Source organism: Bombina bombina, chromosome 6 (genome assembly GCF_027579735.1).
Source record: "Bombina bombina isolate aBomBom1 chromosome 6, aBomBom1.pri, whole genome shotgun sequence".
Taxonomy (NCBI): domain Eukaryota; kingdom Metazoa; phylum Chordata; class Amphibia; order Anura; family Bombinatoridae; genus Bombina; species Bombina bombina.
Window position 1 is genome coordinate 377,200,047 of NC_069504.1, and position 25,761 is coordinate 377,225,807.

At 38.5% G+C, this 25,761-nt stretch overlaps 1 protein-coding gene across 1 annotated transcript in view; it reads right to left on the reverse strand.

Annotated features, from left to right (window-relative positions):
* The window catches only part of CFAP43 (cilia and flagella associated protein 43), a 491,704-nt gene that overhangs the window by 199,490 nt on the left and 266,453 nt on the right, over window positions 1-25,761 (reverse strand). The window contains exons 22-23 of the mRNA XM_053717078.1: window positions 20,508-20,624; window positions 3,201-3,404 (exon numbers count right to left, since the gene is read on the reverse strand). Coding sequence (XP_053573053.1) covers window positions 3,201-3,404; window positions 20,508-20,624 — 321 coding nt within the window. The remainder of the gene's footprint in view (window positions 1-3,200; window positions 3,405-20,507; window positions 20,625-25,761) is intronic.

Sequence of the window (25,761 nt, forward strand, 5' to 3'; positions counted from 1 at the left end):
TTTTAAATCTCAAGAGGCGAGGTTACCAATCAATATTTTAGAACTCTGTGCTATTTTCAGGGCTCTTCAGGTTTGGTCTCTGTTGAAGAGAGAACCATTCATTTGTTTTCAGACAGACAATATCACAACTGTGGCATATGTCAATCATCAGGGTGGGACTCACAGTCCCCTAGCTATGAAAGAAGTATCTTGGATACTTTCTTGGGCAGGATCCAGCTCTTGTCTAATTTCTGTGGTACATATCCCAGGTGTAGACAATTGGGAAGCGGATTATCTCAGCCGTAAGACTTTACATCCGAGGGAGTGGTCTCTCCATCCAGATGTGTTTTTTCAGATTGTTCAGATGTGGGGTCTTCCAGAAATAGATCTGATGGCTTCCCATCTAAACAAGAAACTTGCCAGGTACTTGTCCAGGTCCAGGGATCCTCAGACGGAGTTGGTGGATGCGTTAGCAGTTCCTTGGTTTTACCAACCTGCTTATATCTTCCCGCCTCTAGTTCTTCTTCCAAGAGTGATCTCCAAGATCATCTTGGAACAATTGTTTGTGTTTCTGGTAGCACAAGCATGGCCTCACAGGTTTTGGTATGCAGATCTTATCCAGATGTCCTGTTGCCAACCTTGGCCACTTCCTTTAAGACCAGACCTTCTGTCTCAAGGACCGTTTTTCCATCAGGATCTCAAATCGCTAAATTTGAAGGTATGGAAATTGAACGCTTAGTGCTTAGTCATAGAGGTTTCTCTGAATCAGTAATTGATACTATGTTACAGGCTTGTAAATTTGTTTCTAGGAAGATTTATTATTGAGTCTGGAAAACTTATATCTCATGGTGTCCTTCTCATAAATTTTCCTGGCATTCTTTTAGAATTCCTAGAATTTTACAGTTTCTTCAGGATGGTTTGGATAAAGGTTTGTCTGCAAGTTCCTTGAAGGGACAAAACTCTGCTCTTTCTGTTTTATTTCACAGAAAGATTGGTAAGTTTCCTGATATTCACTGTTTTATGAAGGCTTTGGTCCGTATCAAGCCTGTCATTAAATCAGTCTCTCCTCCTTGGAGTCTTAATTTGGTTTTGAAAGCTTTACAGGCTCCTCATTTTGAGCCTATGCATTCTTTGGATATTAAACTACTTTCTTGGAAAGTGTTGTTCCTTTTGGCTATCTCTTCTGCTAGAAGAGTTTCCGAGTTATCTGCTATTTCTTGTGAGTCTCCTTTTCTGATTTTCCATCAGGATAAGGTAGTTTTGCGGACTTCAGTTAAGATTTTACCTAAAGTTGTGAATTCTAACAACATTAATAGGGAAATTGTTGTTCCCTCTTTGTGTCCTAATCCTAAGAATTCTTTGGGGAGATCCTTACATTATCTGGATGTTGTAAGAGCTTTGAAATATTATGTTGAAGCTACTAAAGATTTCAGGAAGACTTCTAGTCTATTTGTTGTCTTTTCTGGTCCTAGGAAAGGTCAGAAAGCATCTGCCATTTCCTTGGCATCCTGGTTAAAGATTTTGATTCATCAGGCTTATTTGGAGTCGGGTCAGGCCCCCCCTCAGAGAATCACAGCTCATTCTACTAGATCAGTTTCCACTTTGTGGGCTTTTAAGAATGAAGCTTCAGTTGTTCAGATTTGCAAAGCAGCAACTTGGTCTTCTTTGCATGAATCTACTAAATGCTACCGTTTTTATGTATTTGCCTCTTCGGAAGCAGTTTTTGATAGAAAAGTTCTTCAGGCAGCTGTTTCAGTTTGATTCCTCTGCTTATGTTTTAAGTTCTTTCTTTTCAATTATGAGAAAAACTTATTTTTTTGGATGTGGATTTAATTTTTTCAGTGGAAAATGGCTGTTTTTATTTTTATCCCTCCCTCTCATGGACTCTTGCCAATTACAAGAAAGAAAACATAATTTATGTAAGAACTTACCTGATATATTCATTTCTTTCATATTGGCAAGAGTCCATGAGACCCACTTTTTTATGGTGGTTATGTTTTTTTGTATAAAGCACAATTGTATTTCCAGTTCCTTTTTTGATGCTTTTTACTCCTTTTTCTATCACCCCACTACTTGGCTATTCGTTAAACTGAATTGTGGGTGTGGTGAGGAGTGTATTTATAGGCATTTTGAGGTTTGGGAAACTTTGCCCCTCCTGGTAGGATTGTATATCCCATACGTCACTAGCTCATGGACTCTTGCCAATATGAAAGAAAGAAATTTATCAGGTAAGTTCTTACATAAATTATGTTTTTGTGTGATATTTCTAGAAACATAACAGGATTTGATTTATAGAGAGTGAGAAGCAGGGAGCAAGAGGGCAGTGGTTGTCAGGGGTTGGGCAGGATAATGTGGATCCCGAGAACAGTTTGTAATATATAGACTTTTGGCTAGGGAGGTTGAATACCAGGTTGGAACTGAGGGTTTTCAGTTCTTTTGCCAGATGAGTTGGGCTCCCGGAGTTTCATCACTGAGTAAGTGTGGACGGCACTAAAACGAACATTGTAAAATGTGGTTCCACTTACTTTATTTTAACGAATTTTGCTTCAGAGTAGTAAATGTATTGTTCCTTCAAATTTATTTTTGTATTTGCAATAATTGTTTTTGATCTTTGAAACCACAACCCATTGTTCTCAAGAACATGCCAATTTAAACCCATCTATTTAAATAACAAGAATAAACCTATAGGAGGAAAGGACAACTTTCCAACACATAGGGGCTACAGATCAATATATTTGTAGCATTTAAATGTATGCCTATTAAACAAACAAACCAATAATATATTTCCTAAAATATTCCAGTGGTATAGGGCCAGGTTTAGCTAACGTTGCAGGAAAGGTTCTGTTTTTTTTTTTTTATTTGAAATAGTTCCAATTTTCCCTGGTGCCACAAAAACTATGGCATACATTGTTAGTTCTGCTTTTTCCGGGGCCCCCAGAAACTAGTGCAGAGAGTCAATGTAACACTTGTGAGGCCATTTGGCCATCCCTGACTTAAAGGATCAATTTTCAATATGGTTAATTCTATACAATAGGTTTAACAAGTCAGTGAAAAAAAATGGAGGGAAAATACATACAGCACAGTGTCCCTTTAAGCAAATTTGTAAAGATTATTGTCTAATTGGTCAAAGGCTTAGCCCTCCAGCAGATTGCTTACAGTGCTGAACTTAAAATGCATCTGTGCACATTGGTGATAATAACAAAGATTTTTTTTTTTCATACCTGCAGCAATATGATCTGATTGATTTTCTCTTCTCTGGAATGGAGTTCTAGCTGGCTGTACAAATCAGAGGTGTTTCCGCCATACTTGTCACTCAAGCTGCCAATCAGTGAAGTCATGTCTTCATTCTTCACACTTTCCTCTTCTGTTTCCTCATCTTCTGCGGTTGTAAGTTTTGAATGAAATTCTACGATTTCTTTTCTAATCTACATTTAAATGAATATATTTATTGATATATTTATTTATATTTTAATGAATATATTATTTGTACAATAATATGGTTTTTAATGAAAGTAACAGAACATCTGATCAATACATGTTTATATTTGGTCATATATATATATATATATTATTTGTTTTGGTGAATAAGTTATTAGAATTTTGAAACCTTTACAATATAGGAAACAGTGTCACTGGAAATAAACAAAGTGGTTACAGCAGATTCTGTGGCAGCAATCAATGACACAGCACATTTGGCTAATGATGATACTGTAATAGTACATTATCTGCTCAGAGAGAAGAGATAGTGTCAAAAAAATATCAGACTGTTAAGGTACAAATAGCTTCAACATATAGCATGCAGAAACTCATATCTTTAAAGTCAATAATCTGTTTTTCCAGTAATGCATAGAGTAAAGAACAATATTTAAACATAAGAGAGAAAGAACAGTAAAGAAAGGAGTACTTAGTGAACAGTACAATAAGAGACAAAATAATAGCTATGTACATGCAAGTTCCCACACACACAAAAAAAATCCAGAGGCGGGGCAAGAGGGGGCATGGGCTTTCAACAAACGTATTTGGGAAATAAGCTATTTCTAGTGTTCATTTGCTGCTTGTCTTCCCAAATGATCCACAACAATCAGGTGTTAAAAAACTCAGTTCAGAGGCATAATGAGAAACCTCAGGGCCCCCGGTGAAAGAATCAATAAAGGCCCCCCAAAAAACCCACAACCTTTTCCTCAGCTTCTCAGCCCCCTCACTCTCTTACCCTCACTCTCCTTCACAAAGCCCCCTCCTCAGCCTCTTAGCCCCAACTCCCTCACCTTGCTGCCTCCTTACCCTCTCAACTCCCCTCTCCCTCACACAACCCCCTTCTCACCCTCTCAGCTCCATCACACACACAGAACCCCCTCCTCACCCTCTCAGCTTCGTCAAACACAGCCCACTTCTTACCCTCTCAGCTCTCCCTCACAAAGCCCCCTTCTCACCTTCTCAACCCCCCTTACAACCAGGCAGCTCCTGTTAGCTATCCCCCACAATTCCCTTCTCAACCTCCCTAATACACAGCCCCCTCCTCACACATAGCCACCTACTTATAAACACACACAATCCCACACACACCCCTCCCTAGTCAAAAAGGATGATCTTCTTGGAGTCATTCTGAAGTAATCGATAACTCCAGACTAGTCATCAGAAGCCATCCTGAAGTATGCCCATAGGCCGAAATATTTAAATGAGATGATTTTAGAGACGTCCACTCCCTGTTCATGCTTGTGAAGTAATCAGTAAGGTAATCTGCTAATCATTCTGAAGTCATCACTCAGAATTTTTTACCTTAGCTGATGATTTTACAAGCCTGATGGTGTCTGATGATGTGTAAATGTCTTCTAAAGTAGTTTGATGATCATCAAATGACTGCTTGATGGTCTCTAAAGTAATCCTGTTTGTCTTGGGCTCTCACACACACCTCTCATGTACACACACACACACCTCTCATGTACACACTTCTCTCACACACGCACACCTCACAAATACACTTCTCGCGCACCACTTATCCCTCCCCATATACACACCACACACACCCTCATATACACACCTCATACATACCCACCTGTCTTACACAGAAATATACACACACCTCTTTCACACACATCTTTCTCAAACAAACCCTCATAGACACCCCTCTCACAAGCCCTCATACTCACACCTCCCACACTCCCTCATAAACACACATCTTACACACACACCTCTTGCAAGCACATTGGTTTTCATATGATTCCCATAACAATTGTAAATACATTACAACTAAGTTTTGTTCAGACTTGTCATTCCCTACCATATTCGGATATTTCTGCACACTAAACTTTATTTTTAAATGTGCATGTTGTGCTCTTAAAAAAATCAAACTGTAATGTCAAAGGGTTCCTTACAGGAACAGAACATAAACTGATGGTTACATGCAATGATTGAAAAGGTAATAAAACCAGCTTTGGCCCAGTGAAATTGGTTAGATTGAATGAGTTAAAGTTATAGCATTATAAGCATATGACTACAGTGATTCATAAAATAATGTACATTATTACTATCAGTTATTTGTAGAGCGACAACAGATTCTACAGCTCTAGTTTTCCTTTTGAATAACTGTAGTCAAATGCTTATAATGCTATAATGTTTCTTTAACATGGAAATATGTATAATATCAGGCAGACACACTTACACACTCACCCATACATACAGAAATACAAACACACTCAGGGGCCTATTTATCAAGCTCCGTATGGACCGCTACTCCATAACCTGTCCGCCTGCTCTGAGGCGGCGGAGAGACATCGCCGGAAATCAACCCGATCCAATACGATCGGGTTGATTGACACCCCCTGCTAGCGGCTGATTGGCCGCAAATCTGCAGGGGACGGTATTGCACCAGCAGTTCACCAGAACTGCTGGTGCAATGATAAATGCCGAAAGAGTATGCTGTCGGCATTTATCGATGTGCAGCGGACATGATCCGCAATATCGGATCATATCCACTCACATCATGATAAATAGGCCCCACAGACTGTTTTAAACAAAACACATACACACACAAAAAAGGAAACTGGTTATGGAGAGCTTAAAGGGACATTCCAGACAAAACTGGAATCCACATAGATGTGTTTCAGTTTTGAATAGAAGCTTTTTTATATATACAGGTATTAGCAAAAATGCTTTTAATAAAAGCTATAGCTGTTTCAAAAGTTCATTTGAGTATGCACCGTGCACCATCATTTAAACACAGGACTTGCTCCGAGAAACTAAGGTGCTTTGTACCAACTGGTAATGACTCAATTTGTTAAGTTCTGACATAATATAAGCCCCACTGGCGTTCTGAGCAGTTGCTGGTGCACTGAGAATATCCAGCTATGCTTCCCATGCACGTACAGAGAAAAATGTTAACACTAAATCAGTGATATTTTATATTGCAAATATGTTTCTATCCAAAAAAAAAGTAATTCCTCTATGTGTATTAAAATTTAGAATGGAATGTCCCTTTAAGTGCAGAAACATGTTAACACACACATATTTATCTATCTATCAATGATAAATAAGATTAAATTGTTTACTACAAAATAATCCTGTGCACAAGATAATAAGATCCTATGTGATACTGTTAATGTAAAATAGATTTCTATACCTATATATCTATAGAAATAGATATACACACATATATATATATATATATAGAAATATATATTCACAATAACAATGACATTGTTCTGTATGAGAAGAACATTGGAAAGTGAAATTTTCCAATGCTGAAATTTGCTGTCTGGTGTTTCTTCTGCGCTCCCCATTGACTTCAATGGGGAGAATACCGTAGCTTAGTTGTGATATTTGGCTAGCGTGCGCCGGGTTTTGCTCGCACACAAGCTTTTCACTTTTAACTTGTAATACGGGCAGGAGCACTAAATAGCGCCCCTTGTAAACTGGCCAATAATAGGGGAAAACTATTAGTAAGTGTATCCCACAACTTAATAGTATGGGCAGTAATATAGTTTCTCCAAGCAGCAGGTCTGTGTTCCCTCGACTTGAAGACCAAAGGTGCTGGTAAAGAGATTTATATATATATTTAAAAATGAATAGAACATCTTCTTCTATGTGAAGAACATTAAAATGTAAAATATTCATTATTAATTTGGGTTAGTGCAGTTGGTCTAACACAGTGCCTGGTTAGCGCACAAATGATATGTGTTAAGAAAAAGCACCCCTACATACCAGAGCTTTAATTCCCTCCCCACTTTCCCAGAATCTCTCAGTTATACATGTGGATGGAGGGAAACCAGAAAAGACAAAGTGGGCAAATTAAGTGCAAAATAAGTTCTGTTGCTAACTGCATAGAAAAGAAGGGCGGGCTTGTTTACTCTCACCATCAGGTAAGCATAAATTTTGTTTTCTTTCATAATATGGTGGGAGTCCACAAGGTCATCACATGTTGGATCTTATACCCAGGCACTGAAGTCCACAAGACTTCCATGTTTAGGGGTGGACAATACAGTTAAATTAATGTTACTTATCAGGCACTACGACCTGTGCGCAAAGAAAAACCCACCTTGCATATCTGGTCTATAGAAGCTTCATGACGAAAAGCCTAAGAAGTGCAAACTGCCCTATTTGAATTAGCAGTAAGGTGGTCAGGGGGAGTCTTCTACATGGCCAAATATATGTTATGAATTAAGTTTATAGGCTAAAGTAATTTTGTAGCTTTATGTCATTTGCAAGGTCCAGAGAAATGGACGAACAGCAAAGAAGAAAGTCTAAACTCCTTTATAGCTTCAACTTAGAATTCTAATGCCCTCACCACATCAAAGTTGTGAAGAAGACAATCCTGAAGATTTTTTTTGAGCCAGGCATAAAGATGGAACCACAATTTCTTGATTGATAGTATCAGTAGATACTACCTTGGGAAGTAATGAATAGTTTGTTCGAAGTAAAACATTGTCCTGATAAAACAATTGCGAAAAGGATGATTGCAAGACAAAACCGAGAGCTCAGAAACTTTTCTGTCCGTAAAAAATATCTAAGAGAAAAAGAACCTTCCAGGAAAAAAGTTGAAAGTATATAACATGCATAGGTTCAAATGGAAGGGCTTGAAAAACCCCTTAAAATCAGATAGAGGCTTGAAGGAGGAGTAACTGGTCAAATCACCGGCCTGATTGTGATTTGGTCTGAATATCAGTAAAGTTGGCAATTTTCAAATAATATAGGATGGACACACCTGCCCTTAAGAGAATTGGCTGATAAGAACCCTAGAATTCCAACAGTAACTTTTTTTTAGCACAAAAATGTTTTCAACGCCTTATTATAGATACCCCTAGTAACAAGATTTTTGGCCTGAATAAAGGTATGAATAACCTTATCAGAGAAACCTATTTGAGATAGAACTAGGCATTCAATTGAATGTTTTGTGATCCTGATGAAATCAAGGTCCTTTAAAAAAAAGGTCTTTTCTGAGAGGAAGATGCCAAGGCGAGACATTTAAATTAGATATGCATACCAAGTCCTGCAAGGCTATGCCAGAGCAATAAGAAATGCTGAAGCTCATTCTGGTTTGATCCTGGCTATAACTTTGGATAGCAAAACAAACAGAAGAAAAAAATAAATGAACAAACAGGGAACCACTAGTGCATCTATTAGACCTGTCTGAAGATCTTGAGGCATGGCACAATGGCGGGCAAGATTGTTATTCAAGAGAGAAGGCATGAGGTGTATCTGTGGCAGACCCCAATGTCTCACTAGCTAGTCAAATACCTCCTGGTTCAGAGACCACTCCCCAATGTGAAGGCACTGGTAACTGAGAAAGTCTCCGTCTTAACTGTTCACTACCAGGATAAGAATGGCTGAGATTAGGTAATGGTGACACATTCTGCTCATCTTATTATGCAGGATACTGCAGTAATATTGCCTGACTGGAATTGTAAAACATGTTCCTGTCTGAAGTTTGGCCAACTCTGAAGAGCCCTGAGGAGTTCCAGGATGCCTATTGGTAACCTTGTCACCTGAGATCAAACTCCTAGCGTTCTATGGGACTCCCAGACTGTTACCCAACTATTTATGCTGGTGTCTGTGGTGATCACTGGCCAAAGGAAGGAAGTCCTCTGAACAGGGGATTAGTGAGTCGCCACTATGTTAAAGACTGTCTGTCTTGTGATCTAATAAGACCTTCTAAGACTGTTGAAGCATTGAAGTTAAAGAGGCCAAAGATGAAACCTGGCAAGAGGAACTGCATTTGTGACAGTTACCAAGAGGCCCACAAAATCCACGTATTGAGCAACAGAAGGAAGGAAAGTTTGTTGAAGATGAGCACTTGCCTGTTGCAGTTTGACCCTGCATTGTTCTGTTAGTGAAAGGCGCATAAACACTGAATCAATGATTGGCCCTAATCTGAAGAATTAAGTAACTTCAGTAAATGGATTGTCCAACCATGACCGTGAAGCAGTTGAAGAATAGCTTTAATGTGAGACTCCTTCCAAGTCTCACAAAAGAGACTCAATCTGCCTCCTACCAGAAACTGGTCTGTTATGGGGGCTGCACCTGCATGGAGTGGACTTCTTGGTCTGTTTGCTTTTAGACCAGAAACTGTTGTGTTTCCAAAACTTTTTGGGAGAACCCAATCACTGGGCAGAGGAAGAGGAAGCTTTTTAGTTTTTTGCCTGCCAAAAAGAACAAAAATGTCCCAAGGTTCTAAGTTTATTTTTCAATTTTTACCCTTGTAGTAAGAAAGCTCTGTTGCCTCCAGTGACTGGTGGAAATGCATGGATCCAGTCCTTAGATTAACAGTATTTTACCCTGAAAGAGATTAGATAAAAGCTTGCTCGTAGAGACAATATCTGCCAAACAAGATTTGATAATAAGGCTCCTGTTGACAAAAACAGCCATAGCAGCACTATGCATATCATCTATAAAGCTGTTTGTGGTCCTTAGGAGATTAAAGTGATCCTGGATTTCCAGAAGGTACCTTCTTTAACACTGCCCCCTCCTTCTACTAGTGTTGTCCATCCTAACAGGTAGATAAGGCAAAAGGGAGGGAGCCTGGTAAGCATTACCCAGGGATATGGGCCAAAATATATTGCTTATATATTTTTTTTTATTTCTAGTTATCTTGGCCCTACCACCTTTTAATGCTTACCAGTGAGATGACTACCAAAGCAGTAAAAAAAAACTACACACATTTGGATAGGAAGAAAAAAAAAGAAGTAATAATTCAATTCAATTTATTCTAGGAAAAAGGCAAAACCTTGCGACCAAATGCTGCAGAAATTGACTGGCACACATCAAGATTATAATGTGAAAAAGAGTAAGAAGAAACTACCTAACTACAACATGATAAAATTCCTCTGGTCTGGCATCTGCTTCAAAAGCACCCTAATGCTGAGACTGCACTAGTCAAGTGTACGCTGAGCCCCTTGGGAAACTGCTCATTTTTTGCTTGTACAATCTGGAAAAAGCTTGAACCATCAAGCTAGAAAAAGTTGATATTGTAGGAGTCTGATCCTTGGAAATTATTAAGAAATTATCAGTCTGACATATTGCATGTGTCTGTTTACTACAAATGTGAGGGTGACGAACCACATCAAGATCATATATAGACATTTCTTGACTTTCATGTTTTCCATGACAGAAGGTAAATTGAAACTCACTAAGAGTTCACAAAATAACTTGATCCTGATGGAAAACAAGGAAAGATTGCCACACAGACCGTGCTTGAAATTCTGACACAACAAGAAAAATGGTCTTCAGGGTGATAACTCAAAAAGAAACTTCATGTAGGGACTTGCAATGAATATACATAAAGGCTTCCAGGTCTAAAGGAAGAACTCAGTATGGAACTGTAGTTTTCTTATCTGGATGGATATGGGCCGAAGCTTGAAACAATTGATTCACTAAAGGATCTTGTGACCATTTCTCACAGATATAGCTAAAATAGCAGAAATTCACATTTTCAGAGTTGGAGCACTAAGTCCTTTCAGAAAAACTGAGATCTAAGATTTTAAATAACTGAGATAGATGAATATTTTCTGTGGAGGCATAGTTGAATCATCCACGGTAAAATACTTATCCCAAGTTCTGAAATACACATTTGATGTGGATTTCTTTCTAGCTTTCAGAAGTGTCTAAATTACTTGACACAGTAAACAGACAAACTCAGCAATTATCCTGGCAACCTGAAGCTCTGTGAAACCGGATACAACAAAGGTCCTTGAAAAAGTATATCTCAAGACATGGACAGTGTCAAAAAGGTGTTGAAATGCCAGCTTGGACTAAAATGAACCAAGAATTGTGCTTTGAATAGCTGAAAATTATATAATATTAGAAAATATTACACTACCCCCCACTCGACCACTTTTAACTTTTCTATGGAGAACACTGCAGGTTATTATCTTAAAAATGTTATTCTATATTGAATACCCAAATTTTGTCTCTTCCTGAAAAGAAAGGCAGAGTAACTATGCACTTTAGTAAAACGAAAAAGCTGTGGCTACTGTTTTCTATGGGATATGTCTCCCAATAGTCTTTTTTTCTCCCTTCCACCTTAATGGGCAATTCTTAAACTGCCCCATGCAGCATTGTTATGTGTAGACCCTCCTCTTCCTGTCCCTTCAATATAAACTTATCATTAAGACATGCGCAGCTGCCGACATAGATAATAAGAGTGAAGAGCACTACAAATATCACCATGCAATATTCAAATGTTTTTTAGATTGTCACATCAAATCAGATATAACTCTTGATTTCCTTTCAATATTTGCATGTTTATCTGAATACATCTTAACTCTTTAGAGATCAGAGAGAACTGCAATGCATTGCCATGTAAAGTTCTGCATCATTCAATGACAAACAAAAAAAACCTTAAAGCAACATGTAAGTTGCTAAACATTTTTCTATAAACTTAAGAGATTGTATTAAAAGAAACAGTTTGGATTTAAACAGTTTAAAAATAGATGCATTTGTAGGGTTAAAACAAAGTAATTGTAAGATATAAAAGTGAGGAGTGCTAGTTGTAGCCGACTCTAAATAAGATGCATATGTTGTCTTTTAAATTTACCAAACCTGCTGAATTTCTCAGTATATGTTTTATTCCTACAATGCTTTTTAGTGGTTAAAGTCATTTTAAACTGTTCTCCACAAACATAAGCAATGTATTATTATTATTATTATTATTATTATTAATATTATTATTATTATTATCATTATTCTGCTGCAAGTGTCTAATGCCAATAGTTTGCTCAAAATAGAGCCATCTTAACAAACAGTGGTAAAAAAAGAAACATGCCCATTGTGTGTTGTCCCTGGTTATCTTCTTGAGAGTTTTATTTTATTTAGTGATTTATTTCTGATTAAAAATAATGACCAGTATCTTTCATGTGAAGTCAACTAGGTTTAAGCTAAATTCTATAACATATTGACATAAACTACTAAATAAATAATAGAAATCTGTATTAAAACAATGAATAATAACAAGCTGCCCCACCAGATTAAAACTTTACCAGCTGGGGCGGAGCCATCTGCAGAGCAGGACAGACGTGTTCAGGTGCAGCTCCCGGGCCCAGGATCCTAATTTAGGGGTTTCTCCATAATCTGCAACTATCCTTCTATACCCAAAACGGTTGGGGAGTAGCCCAAGAGCTGGTATCTTATTGATATAATCTTTAATGGACCCGGAGAGACTGTACCTGCCCGCCGCTGCTCTCTTGCACTGTGAAGCAGGGAGAAAGAGCCGCCATTTTGAGGACAATTTCCTTCATTTACAGGCCCTCCGCTATCTATTTGGCTCTGAGAGAGCTGAAAACCTGTTTCTCCTAACAGTTCCCTACTCAGCCTGAAATATGCAGACTCCGTCCTGCTTCTTAGAAGAATTGAGGCGCTTACTCGATACCCACCACGCCAGCTTGGCAGATAAGTTGTATGCAGCCCCGCACAGTAAAGACGGCTATCAGACCTGGCACCCCGGCCTCTCCAAGCATCTCTCACTTGATAGGGATGGGGGTGGTGCTCTGGGGCCCCGGCGCCTACCCCTTACCTACAGTATATCGGAAGAAGAGCGGGATGCTACCGCAAAGAGGGAGTCTAATCGAGCCATACCGCACTGGGGAAAAATGCAGGAGGGAGAACATTCTCTGGGTATAACCGCTGTTGAACTTACCATCGAGGCGGTAGTAACGCAGCAGATCGTTAAAGCAAGTCAGCGGAGCCCTGCACAAGTAGGGAGAGCAATAACCCAACAGAATACCTACTTACGTTTTGCTTCTGATTCACCCTCTATCAGCGGGACACAGACTCCATTACAAGTTAGCGCAATACCCTGCGCAATTCACTCTTTGCTGAGACTTTGGGACCCTGGGGGTAAGTTGCAAGCTATAGGAGCTCGCACACATGCTAACAGTTGTCTGTGCCAGCGGACACATATGTGAAGTGACATATTACACTATAAATGGCCCAGAATGTGGCGGATCCGGCACTCTAAACACAGGGCACTGTGTTTGATAACCATCTCTCTGGCTATGTCCCATAAGGAACACTTGTGGAGATGGGGAATGAAGAGACACTTTTTTTCTTCAGTATGGAGGCTGGCGTGGAGATGATTTCTTTATGTTCACTAAAAGAAACTATTGCTTGTTTGGGAGCGATTTAAAAGTGAGACGCTTATCTGCCATGCTGAACATTTACTGTTTTTGTTTGACACCCCCAGGGATCACGTATTCCTCTCCTCTAGATATGCAGAATGTTTATCTCATAGTCACTAGTTACGTTGGGTTGGTTTTATTTTGTTTGTAGTACTGTGGTTGTTTATGATTGTTAGAGCTGCAGACTGCATGTCATGTCTCTCACAGATCCAACAAACGCCATGTTCAATTCAATTATTTGTATAGCTTAACTTGTTGTTTATATATATCTTGCATAGTCCTGTAAGACACACGTAGGCCTAGATTTAGAGTTCGGCGGTAGCCGTCAAAACCAGCGTTAGAGGCTCCTAACGCTGGTTTTGGGCGCCCGCTGGTATTTGGAGTCAGTCAGGAAAGGGTCTAACGCTCACTTTTCAGCCGCGACTTTTCCATACCGCAGATCCCCCTACGCCATTTGCGTAGCCTATCTTTTCAATGGGATCTTTCTAACGCTGGTATTTAGAGTCGTTTCTGCAGTGAGCGTTAGAGCTCTAACGACAAGATTCCAGCCGCCTGAAAATAGCAGGAGTTAAGAGCTTTCTGGCTAACGCCGGTTTCTAAAGCTCTTAACTACTGTACCCTAAAGTACACTAACACCCATAAACTACCTATGTACCCCTAAACCGAGGTCCCCCCACATCGCCGCCACTCGATTAAAATTTTTAACCCCTAATCTGCCGACCGCCACCTACGTTATACTTATGTACCCCTAATCTGCTGCCCCTAACACCGCCGACCCCTGTATTATATCTATTAACCCCTAACTTGCCCCCCACAACGTCGCCGCAAGCTACTTAAAATAATTAACCCCTAATCTTCCGACCGCAAATCGCCGCCACCTACGTTATCCCTATGTACCCCTAATCTGCTACCCCTAACATCGCCGACCCCTATGTTATATTTATTAACCCCTAATCTGCCCCCCACAACGTCGCCGACACCTACCTACACTTATTAACCCCTAATCTGCCGAGCGGACCTGAGCGCTACTATAATAAAGTTATTAACCCCTAATCCGCCTCACTAACCCTATCATAAATAGTATTAACCCCTAATCTGCCCTCCCTAACATCGCCGACACCTAACTTCAATTATTAACCCCTAATCTGCCGACCGGAGCTCACCGCTATTCTAATAAATGTATTAACCCCTAAAGCTAAGTCTAACCCTAACACTAACACCCCCCTAAGTTAAATATAATTTTTATCTAACGAAATAAATTAACTCTTATTAAATAAATAATTCCTATTTAAAGCTAAATACTTACCTGTAAAATACATCCTAATATAGCTACAATATAAATTATAATTATATTATAGCTATTTTAGGATTAATATTTATTTTACAGGCAACTTTGTAATTATTTTAACCAGGTACAATAGCTATTAAATAGTTAAGAACTATTTAATAGTTACCTAGTTAAAATAATTACAAATTTACCTGTAAAATAAATCCTAACCTAAGATATAATTAAACCTAACACTACCCTATCAATAAAATAATTAAATAAACTACCTACAATTACCTACAATTAACCTAACACTACACTATCAATAAATTAATTAAACACAATTGCTACAAATAAATAAAATTAAATAAACTATCTAAAGTACAAAAAATAAAAAAGAACTAAGTTACAGAAAATAATAAAATATTTACAAACATAAGAAAAATATTACAACAATTTTAAACTAATTACACCTACTCTAAGCCCCCTAATAAAATAACAAAGCCCCCCAAAATAAAAAATTCCCTACCCTATTCTAAAATACAAATATTACAAGCTCTTTTACCTTACCAGCCCTGAACAGGGCCCTTTGCGGGGCATGCCCCAAGAATTTCAGCTCTTTTGCCTGTAAAAAAAAACATACAATACCCCCCCCCCCAACATTACAACCCACCACCCACATACCCCTAATCTAACCCAAACCCCCCTTAAATAAACCTAACACTACCCCCCTGATGATCTTCCTACCTTGTCTTCACCATGCCAGGTTCACCGATCCGTCCTGGCTCCAAGATCTTCATCCACCCCAAGCGGGGGCTAGACATCCACTGAAGAAGTCCAGAAGAGGGTCCAAAGTCTTCCTCCTATCCGGCAAGAAGAGGACATCCGGACCGGCAAACATCTTCTCCAAGCGGCATCTTCTATCTTCTTCCATCCGATGACGACCGGCTCCATCTTGAAGACGTCCAGCGCGGATCCATCCTCTTCTTCCGACGACTAGACGACGAATGACGGTTCCTTTAAGGGACGTCATCCAAGATGGCGTCCCTCGAATTCCGATTGGCTGATAGGATTCTATCAGCCAATCGGAATTAAGGTAGGAATTTTCTGATTGGCTGATGGAATCAGCCAATCAGAATATAGTTCAATCCGATTGGCTGATCCAATCAGCCAATCAGATTGAGCTCGCATTCTATTGGCTGATCGGAACAGCCAATAGAATGCGAGCTCAATCTGATTGGCTGATTGGATCAGCCAATCGGATTGAACTTGATTCTGATTGGCTGATTCCATCAGCCAATCAGAAAATTCCTACCTTAATTCCGATTGGCTGATAGAATCCTATCAGCCAATCGGAATTCGAGGGACGCCATCTTGGATGACGTCCCTTAAAGGAACCGTCATTCGTCGTCTAGTCGTCGGAAGAAGAGGATGGATCCGCGCTGGACGTCTTCAAGATGGAGCCGGTCGTCATCGGATGGAAGAAGATAGAAGATGCCGCTTGGAGAAGATGTTTGCCGGTCCGGATGTCCTCTTCTTGCCGGATAGGAGGAAGACTTTGGACCCTCTTCTGGACTTCTTCAGTGGATGTCTAGCCCCCGCTTGGGGTGGATGAAGATCTTGGAGCCAGGACGGATCGGTGAACCTGGCATGGTGAAGACAAGGTAGGAAGATCATCAGGGGGGTAGTGTTAGGTTTATTTAAGGGGGGTTTGGGTTAGATTAGGGGTATGTGGGTGGTGGGTTGTAATGTTGGGGGGGGGGTATTGTATGTTTTTTTTTACAGGCAAAAGAGCTGAAATTCTTGGGGCATGCCCCGCAAAGGGCCCTGTTCAGGGCTGGTAAGGTAAAAGAGCTTGTAATATTTGTATTTTAGAATAGGGTAGGGAATTTTTTATTTTGGGGGGTTTGTTATTTTATTAGGGGGCTTAGAGTAGGTGTAATTAGTTTAAAATTGTTGTAATATTTTTCTTATGTTTGTAAATATTTTATTATTTTCTGTAACTTAGTTCTTTTTTATTTTTTGTACTTTAGATAGTTTATTTAATTTTATTTATTTGTAGCAATTGTGTTTAATTAATTTATTGATAGTGTAGTGTTAGGTTAATTGTAGGTAATTGTAGGTAGTTTATTTAATTATTTTATTGATAGGGTAGTGTTAGGTTTAATTATATCTTAGGTTAGGATTTATTTTACAGGTAAATTTGTAATTATTTTAACTAGGTAACTATTAAATAGTTCTTAACTATTTAATAGCTATTGTACCTGGTTAAAATAATTACAAAGTTGCCTGTAAAATAAATATTAATCCTAAAATAGCTATAATATAATTATAATTTATATTGTAGCTATATTAGGATGTATTTTACAGGTAAGTATTTAGCTTTAAATAGGAATTATTTATTTAATAAGAGTTAATTTATTTCGTTAGATAAAAATTATATTTAACTTAGGGGGGTGTTAGTGTTAGGGTTAGACTTAGCTTTAGGGGTTAATACATTTATTAGAATAGCGGTGAGCTCCGGTCGGCAGATTAGGGGTTAATAATTGAAGTTAGGTGTCGGCGATGTTAGGGAGGGCAGATTAGGGGTTAATACTATTTATGATAGGGTTAGTGAGGCGGATTAGGGGTTAATAACTTTATTATAGTAGCGCTCAGGTCCGCTCGGCAGATTAGGGGTTAATAAGTGTAGGTAGGTGTCGGCGACGTTGTGGGGGGCAGATTAGGGGTTAATAAATATAACATAGGGGTCGGCGATGTTAGGGGTAGCAGATTAGGGGTACATAGGGATAACGTAGGTGGCGGCGATTTGCGGTCGGAAGATTAGGGGTTAATTATTTTAAGTAGCTTGCGGCGACGTTGTGGGGGGCAAGTTAGGGGTTAATAGATATAATACAGGGGTCGGCGGTGTTAGGGGCAGCAGATTAGGGGTACATAGGGATAACGTAGGTGGCGGCGGTTTACGGAGCGGCAGATTAGGGGTTAAAAGTGTAATGCAGGGGTCAGCGATAGCGGGGGCGGCAGATTAGGGGTTAATAAGTGTAAGGTTAGGGGTGTTTAGACTCGGGGTACATGTTAGGGTGTTAGGTGCAGACGTAGGAAGTGTTTCCCCATAGGAAACAATGGGGCTGCGTTAGGAGCTGAACGCTGCTTTTTTGCAGGTGTTAGGTTTTTTTTCAGCTCAAACAGCCCCATTGTTTCCTATGGGAGAATCGTGCACGAGCACGTTTTTGATGCCGGCCGCGTCCGTAAGCAACTCTGGTATCGAGAGTTGCATTTGCGGTAAAAATGCTCTACGCTCCTTTTTTGGAGCCTAACGCAGCATTTGTTTGAACTCTCGATACCAGAGTTAAATTTATGGTGCGGCCAGAAAAAAACCCGCGGAGCGTTAACAGCCCTTTTACCGCCGAACTCTAAATCTAGGCCGTAGTCTGTTATAATTTATATTCCATAGCTAACAGTTGGCCCTGCGCACTTCCTACTTAGATACCTTGCTCTCATATTATGCTTGTATGGATGTGCATCTGATGTCTTTCAGTTCAAACTTATTAATTTAATGAGTAATTTATGTATGTATTTATAATACACTTATGGCTTCCCAGGCTGCCCTCTTTAACATTTTGGAACCCCCATACTCCACACTTCACTGACTACGCTGTTTAATGCACTGCATTGGTAATATTTATGTAGTCCTCCTGTCTGCTCACTAAAATGGGTCTTGCTGTGCCGTCTGCGGCCGGGACGGCTCGGCTGGGACTTCAACCTGCTTTTTATAACTAATGTGAGATGTTTGTTGCAGACTTAATTATTTATTAATGTGCATACTGGGGAGGAGTATTTGTCACGTCACCTCAGTGGGCCGGACCCACATGACTACTCTGACTGGTGGTTCCCCTCCATATAGAACCCTATCTTAGTCATGTCTAAACAAAAGATATAGTTCTTTAGGCTCTAACGGGCCAAATTGGTCAGAGGCCCAATAAGCAACCAACCCTTTTGCATCATTCCCTTGGTAACCCATATGCTCCTGAGAGCAATACTGTAGCTCACCCCACTTCTGAGTTAGTATAATATAAATGATTCTGTTCCTATACCACACTCTATACAACCACCCTTTCCTCTTCTCCCAACTATAATGTCTCACCTAGTTAAGGTGATTTAAAAACACGTTCTTCTAGTTCACGCCAGTTAATCTTTCTTGACTCTCATCTCCATACTACTACCTCCCCCCCTCCGCCACCTGAATATACCTCCTAGTATAGGAGGGTTAAATACGCGGCTTCTCTTGCCAATGCCGCACCCCCATAATCTTTAACATTACCTACTAACTGAATGTGCTAAATGGTTTTCTCTTTCTTTGTTTTTTTCCCAACCCCGAGTTAATATCTAGCTTGGGTTCAATAATGGCCTATTGAATTATAAGAAAGTTGGTTAAGTTTATTTGCCACATCGAATATAACGTAGTGTAAAAACAACCCTACCTTGTGTATACCAAATATCCTAAATCTATGTGTGACTTTGTCAAACATAATACTATACTGCCCCGTATTCCTATATGAGTCACTATTAAATTTATATAAAAGAGGTTCTCACTTAGAGATACAAGAGTGGACTCCTCACTAGACATAGCCCCCTATCTATGATCCTGTATATATGAATGAGGTCCAAAAGTGGCCTCCTTTGTCAACTAGGAGGCACACAGACTATTAGGCATAACTCTTGAATAGTTTGCTTTTGCATCTACCTTTTAGAAATGTATAATGGTGTCGTGCAGAATTGTACAATATGTTTCCTACAGTTTCCTATCACTGTGTTTGTTTTTCACTTTTCATGTATGCCTTGCTCAGAACCTCAATAAAAAGATTTAAAAAAAAAAAAAAAAACTTTACCAGCTGCCACTGACAATGATCCTAATTTATAGACAGACAAACAGAAAATCTATTAGTATGTATCACATGCATATGTATGTACTCAAGTCAAACAAAAAAAATCCATGAGAATTGAATATTGTCTGGTTTCTAGATTTTTAACAAATTTGTCAAGCCTTTTATTATTACTATTTCCATGTATTTGTCTTTAATAAAATAAAAAACGCTAGCTTTGTCATATCTATAGTTGGAAGTAAAATAAAATGATAAAAGTTTCTGCTCCAATAAAATATATGTATAGTTTTTACTAAAACACTATTTTAAAAAGCCTTGGTTTATGATTTACTATGTTCCGCTTGCCTTATTTTTTACCTTGTAAATGTGAGTTTTGAAAGGGGGTAGCATTACTGTAAGGTGAAGTTATGGTAGAGTAGGGTTACCATACATGGTCCAGTAGGTTGTACAAAAGTTGCCAGTCCTCCCCTGCAACCTATGTTCCACAATGGCATCACCCATAATTAGAGGGAGGTGCATGAAGTGTATTAGTGTTTAATGTCATATTAAATGGAAATGTGGTCAGTCTTCTTTTTTTTTCTAAAATGGTTACACTTATACTGTATTATAGAAATTGGGCAACAGATTTTCTAATTAAAGAAAAAAAAATGTTCCTTTAGAATACCTACATTGTTGTGTTTTGAGGTTGATGTGTTGTATGTTTATAACCTGAAACTATTTTCATAGTGTTTAAAACATAAAAGTCAACAAATATGATATAGACATATACTGTACTTTGAGATCAACTGATTCAGTCTTCTTGATGTTTATCACTCTAGCATATTCTTCAAGGTCTTTAGGTGCTCGCTCCTTAAGGGGGTAGTTCTTGACTTCATAGTCTTTATGAAAAGCCTTAAATTGTACAACATTGATTAGCACTGGCATTTTAGCATTAGCATATAATAATGTTATTATTAATATAAATAGTAGTTTAATGAATGCAGATTCAGATGACTTATTTTAGGTGATCTGGTAGCTCAAGAGGCAAATAGCACATGAAGAAGAACACACTACTGTCCCTGCAGCAGCAACTGAAAAGCATTAGCTTTCCAATTTCAACAACAATCAGACTCCCACCACCTAGTAAAGTGTGGGAACGTCACATCATGGAGAAGAGAATACATCTTAAAGCGAATTATCAAATAATAATCTTAAAAACAGGGGCACTTTTATTAATTAAAGTTTACAAAGACGCTTATTTTTTAAAATACTTACCTTTGTGTTATGGTAAACATACCGCCGATTCTCTGTCCGCATCTCCTACTGTAGTTAGCAGATCCATGACGAATCCGGCTTCCTCCAACGGTTGGGTGCCCCCTTTAGCGTCCAGCACAACGATTGGAGGAAGCCGGATTCTGGTAAGGTGGGAGGGGTTTCATAGAAATGTGTGGGGGGAGTTAGAGCTTTACAATTCAGAAACTAAAAAGAAAGGGTTAATGGCGAGGCACTGCAGTATAAATTTGAAGGTAAAGCAATTAAAGTACATATTATATTTTGTCTCTATCCCAACTTATTTTATGTCCCTTTAATTCCTTTTTCTACCTTTTATAATTGGCTGTACATCAGACTAGTTTCTGGTAAGGTGGGAGGGGTTTTACAGAGCTCTTGGGATTTGTGAATCTTTGCCTCCTCCTAATGCTCAGGAAAGGTAATTCCCAGGAGTAATGGACCATCGACTCTCACCACCATGAAAGAAATTAATTTATCAGGTTAGAATAATTTTTTTTTTTTTTAAAAAAAGGATATCAAGAGAAAAAATTACATTTGGAAATAAAAGTTAAATTAATAGTGTCATTAAATGTCCTATCGGATCTTGCAAGTTTAATTTTGACTTTCCTATCCCTTTAAGAAAGAGCCATACGGAAAATTCAAGACTTAAAACACTACTTTAAAGTGATTATAAACTTTAATGAATTAAAGTGCCCCTGTTTTTATGATTATTATTTGATAATGGCCTTTAATTTGTTAACGTTTACAATCACTTTTAACTTTAGTGTTTTAAGTCTTGAATTTTCTGAATGACTCTTTCTTAAAGGGATAGGAAAGTCAAAATTAAACTTGGATACTGTGTAATTGGTTTGCTGCAAGGAAGACACATCAGCCGCCTAGTTTGCAAGTAAAAACCGACTTTATTTAAAGTCACAATTAAGCATGGTACTAGTGTGCTCGGGAGGGAGCACTAAGAATGAAACGTCCGACGCGTTTCCTGCCCGGAGGCACTTCGTCAGGGACTAAAGCACAATAAATCACTTAGTTCTTTTAAACACATAGCATTTCCTGTTACGTTTGCTTACCTGCTTTGCAGCACACCTGTTTGTATTAATTAAGACGAATACTTCGCGGTTTTGGTCTCTTCACACACAGCTTGTCCGCGCATGCGCTACGGACCACACACAGAGGAGGAGCCGGGGAAGAGGCAACAATTACCCCTGCCAGATATCCCAGTAGAAACCAGACAAAAAACAGGAATGTGAGTTACAACAACATCAAGAAATAACGACTGGGGCGAATGGGGAAATAAGGAGTCGAATTACTCCACTAGATCCGGAAGGGAAAACCAATAAGAATGGGAAAGTTGAAGATCTAAGTGTGGTGAATTTGTCATCTATAACCTTAAGTGAGGCAGAGGAAGCGGTGCTTTCTAAAGGATTGGGTTTTGCACCAAGCAGGAACTTTGACCTATTTCAGACTCTGATCGATTTCAATAGATTCACTCGCAAGCTCACTCTTAAAAGGCACTTTTTCTCAGCTACCACCCAAGAAGGAGGGGATACAACTGTTGATGAAGGGAGTACAAATGACACTGGTGTGGCTGGGGGACCAGCTGAAGCCTATATTGGGGACATTAATATGGACACTTTTGATTTTCCTGACCAATGTCAATCTATTGACTTATTAAAACTAGAAAGTGAGAGTACACGATTCAATACAAATGATCTCAAAATCCCCAAAATTAATTATAGAAGTACAAACAAAAATTTCTATCCAATACAAATGAGAGGGGACTTGATAGATGTGTTTCAGGGTCTAGTAGAACAGGATCTATATTTGCTATCTAAAGACATAGATATTAAATCCAATAAGAAAAGGTGGTCCCCAAATAGTAATTTAACAACTAAAGAACAGAGAGTCTTAAATAAACTACAAAAAAACCACAACCTGATCATACTAAACTCAGACAAGGGAGGGAGCATAGTAGTGCAGGACAGAACCCAGTATACTCGAGAAGCAGCGAGACAGCTAGGAGACACAGAAACATATCATAAACTTACATTTAATCCAATCAAAAAGTTTACCCAAGAACTAAATAAATTCCTTAAATTTTATGTGGAGAAAGGCATTATTACATCACAGACTGCTGAGAGTTTAAAAGAAGATTTTCCGGTGACACCGGTCTTTAAACATCTACCGAAAATACATAAGTCCCTAACTTCCCCCCCAGGACGCCCCATTATTTCGGGGATTGGGTCACTGGGGGAGAAATTGGGGTCTTACATAGATACTATTCTCCAGCCAATAGTCCAGATAACCCCTGCTTATGTGAGGGATACAAAACATGTTTTACGATTATTGGATAACATACAGATTAGCGAGGGGGACATCTTATTAACGATAGATGTAGCCTCGCTATATTCATGTATCCCACACCAACAGGGCTTAAAGGCTCTGGAACATATGTTGCAGCTATATACTGATTTTGACGAGAGATTCATCGAGTTTGTATGTGAGGGGGTGGGATTTTTGCTCTCCCATAATTGCTTCTCGTTTGAGGGGGACTACTATGTTCAAAACCAAGGCACAGCCATGGGAGCAAAGTTCGCCCCCTCATATGCGAATCTGTATTTAACAGATTTTGAACTACGAAAAATCTTCTGTGATAACAACCCTTTCAAACCACATATCAAATTTTATCGTAGGTTTATTGACGACCTGATAATTATTTGGAAAGGGGGAAAGGAACAAATAGAAGAATTTATTGGTTATCTGAACCACAATGACCAAAATTTGAAATTTACATATACAGTGTCTAGTACTAACATACCGTTTTTAGACATAGAGTTGAAACTGGATTTTGATTTACATAAAATAATAACATCAACTTACAGGAAATCGACCTCAGGGAATACTATACTTCGGGCAGACTCACATCATCCGTCCCATTTAAAAAGAGGTATTCCTAAAGGGCAATATATGCGTCTTAGACGAAACTGTACACATCTAGACGTTTATAAGGAACAAGCTAACTCACTTTCTGAGCGACTCATTGTCAGGGGATATGATAGAACCACACTTTTACAGACAAACAAGGAAGTAGAAAACATGAGTAGAGAAGATCTATTGAAAGATAGCAAAAAGAAACACAATAAAAGAATTAAACATAACATTGGACAATATACAGAGGGTCCAATTACATTCACTACTAGCTACAGTAGGCAGTTCAAACACATAAATCAAATAATCAGAAAATATATTCCGGTTTTGGAAAAGGACACACTTTTACAAGAAGTGATGAAGAAACAAGGAATCAGATGTTTTAGTAAGAGAGCTAGAACTATTGGAAATCAACTGACTAGGGATTTCTCTAGAAAACATACAGTTACATGGTTACAAAGTCAAAATGGATTTTACAAATGTAAAAGAACACCATGTAAAAGCTGTGAGTTTGTCATTTCAGGTGATTCATTTAAGTCCACAGTTACAGGTAAAATTTTTGATATCAGACATAGGATGACATGCCATTCTAAGTTTGTGGTCTATTTAATTACATGCAATCTATGCCACAAACAATATGTAGGTAGGACTACAAGATTATTAAAAGATCGAATCCGTGAACATTTGATATCTATCAAACAAGACCCCCCCAAAACACCCATAGCGAAACATTTTGTTGCACATTTTAAAAATATGGGAATGCCCATAAATGATAACAACTTAGGCACAGTACTCGGATTTCAAGGCATCGATACAGCTATTAACAGTACCAAAGGGGGAGATAGAACAGCGTCTAACAGAGTCCCTTTAGGAATAAATAAAATCACTGATCTTAGGTATTTTGTGGACTAAGACAACACAAATAGAGAAGTACATAATACAGCCTAGACGAAAAATTGATACAACTACCTAAACCACGAGCACCTTATAGCAATATTCACGGATTGGAATTAATGCAGTAGGGGCATGGAAAGTCACAAGCTTAAAAGCATTAAACATCTAATATCTAACAAGTTAAGATGGTAACCTTCAAATAACAATAAGAATACAAGAAATCAAACACTAGAAACTAAATTATATGTTATGTGGCACTGCATTCCAAATATGCAATATTTTGATGTTACAGTACCAATACCCCAGTAAACCAAAGAACAATAGTATTTAATATTAATATATAGGTTATAGTTTAAGTTTTCTAATTAATTTTCTTTTCATATTGGATTGGATATGAGTAAAAGAAATTTTATTTTTAAATACATATTTTTTCGAGCACCATACATGAGAGATATATTCTTAGCATAGAGAGATAATGCATTTAGTAAATTTATAAAGGATTCATATGACACGACACAGCCAAAGTTTCAGCACATAGTGTGTTTTTTTTTTTTTTTTTTTTTTTTTTTTTTTTTATTACATTATATTTTTTATGACACAAAGGAATTTTTCCACAATCGACACAGTCACCTTGGTCACTTTAGCAAACTCAAGGGATGAATGAATTTAGCACAATAAGTAGTAGATGAGTAATACACAGATCGTTCACAATTGGACACTGGTGCAGCAGAGCAGCCGTTTCACAGGGGGCTCAATCATAAGATAGATCACCGAATATAAGATAGGGGATGAGAAATGGATAAAAATAAAAATAAAAATAAAAAATAAATAAAAAATAAAAAAATGAAAAAACATAATTTATGCTTACCTGATAAATTCCTTTCTTCTGTAGTGTGATCAGTCCACGGGTCATCATTACTTCTGGGATATTAACTGCTCCCCT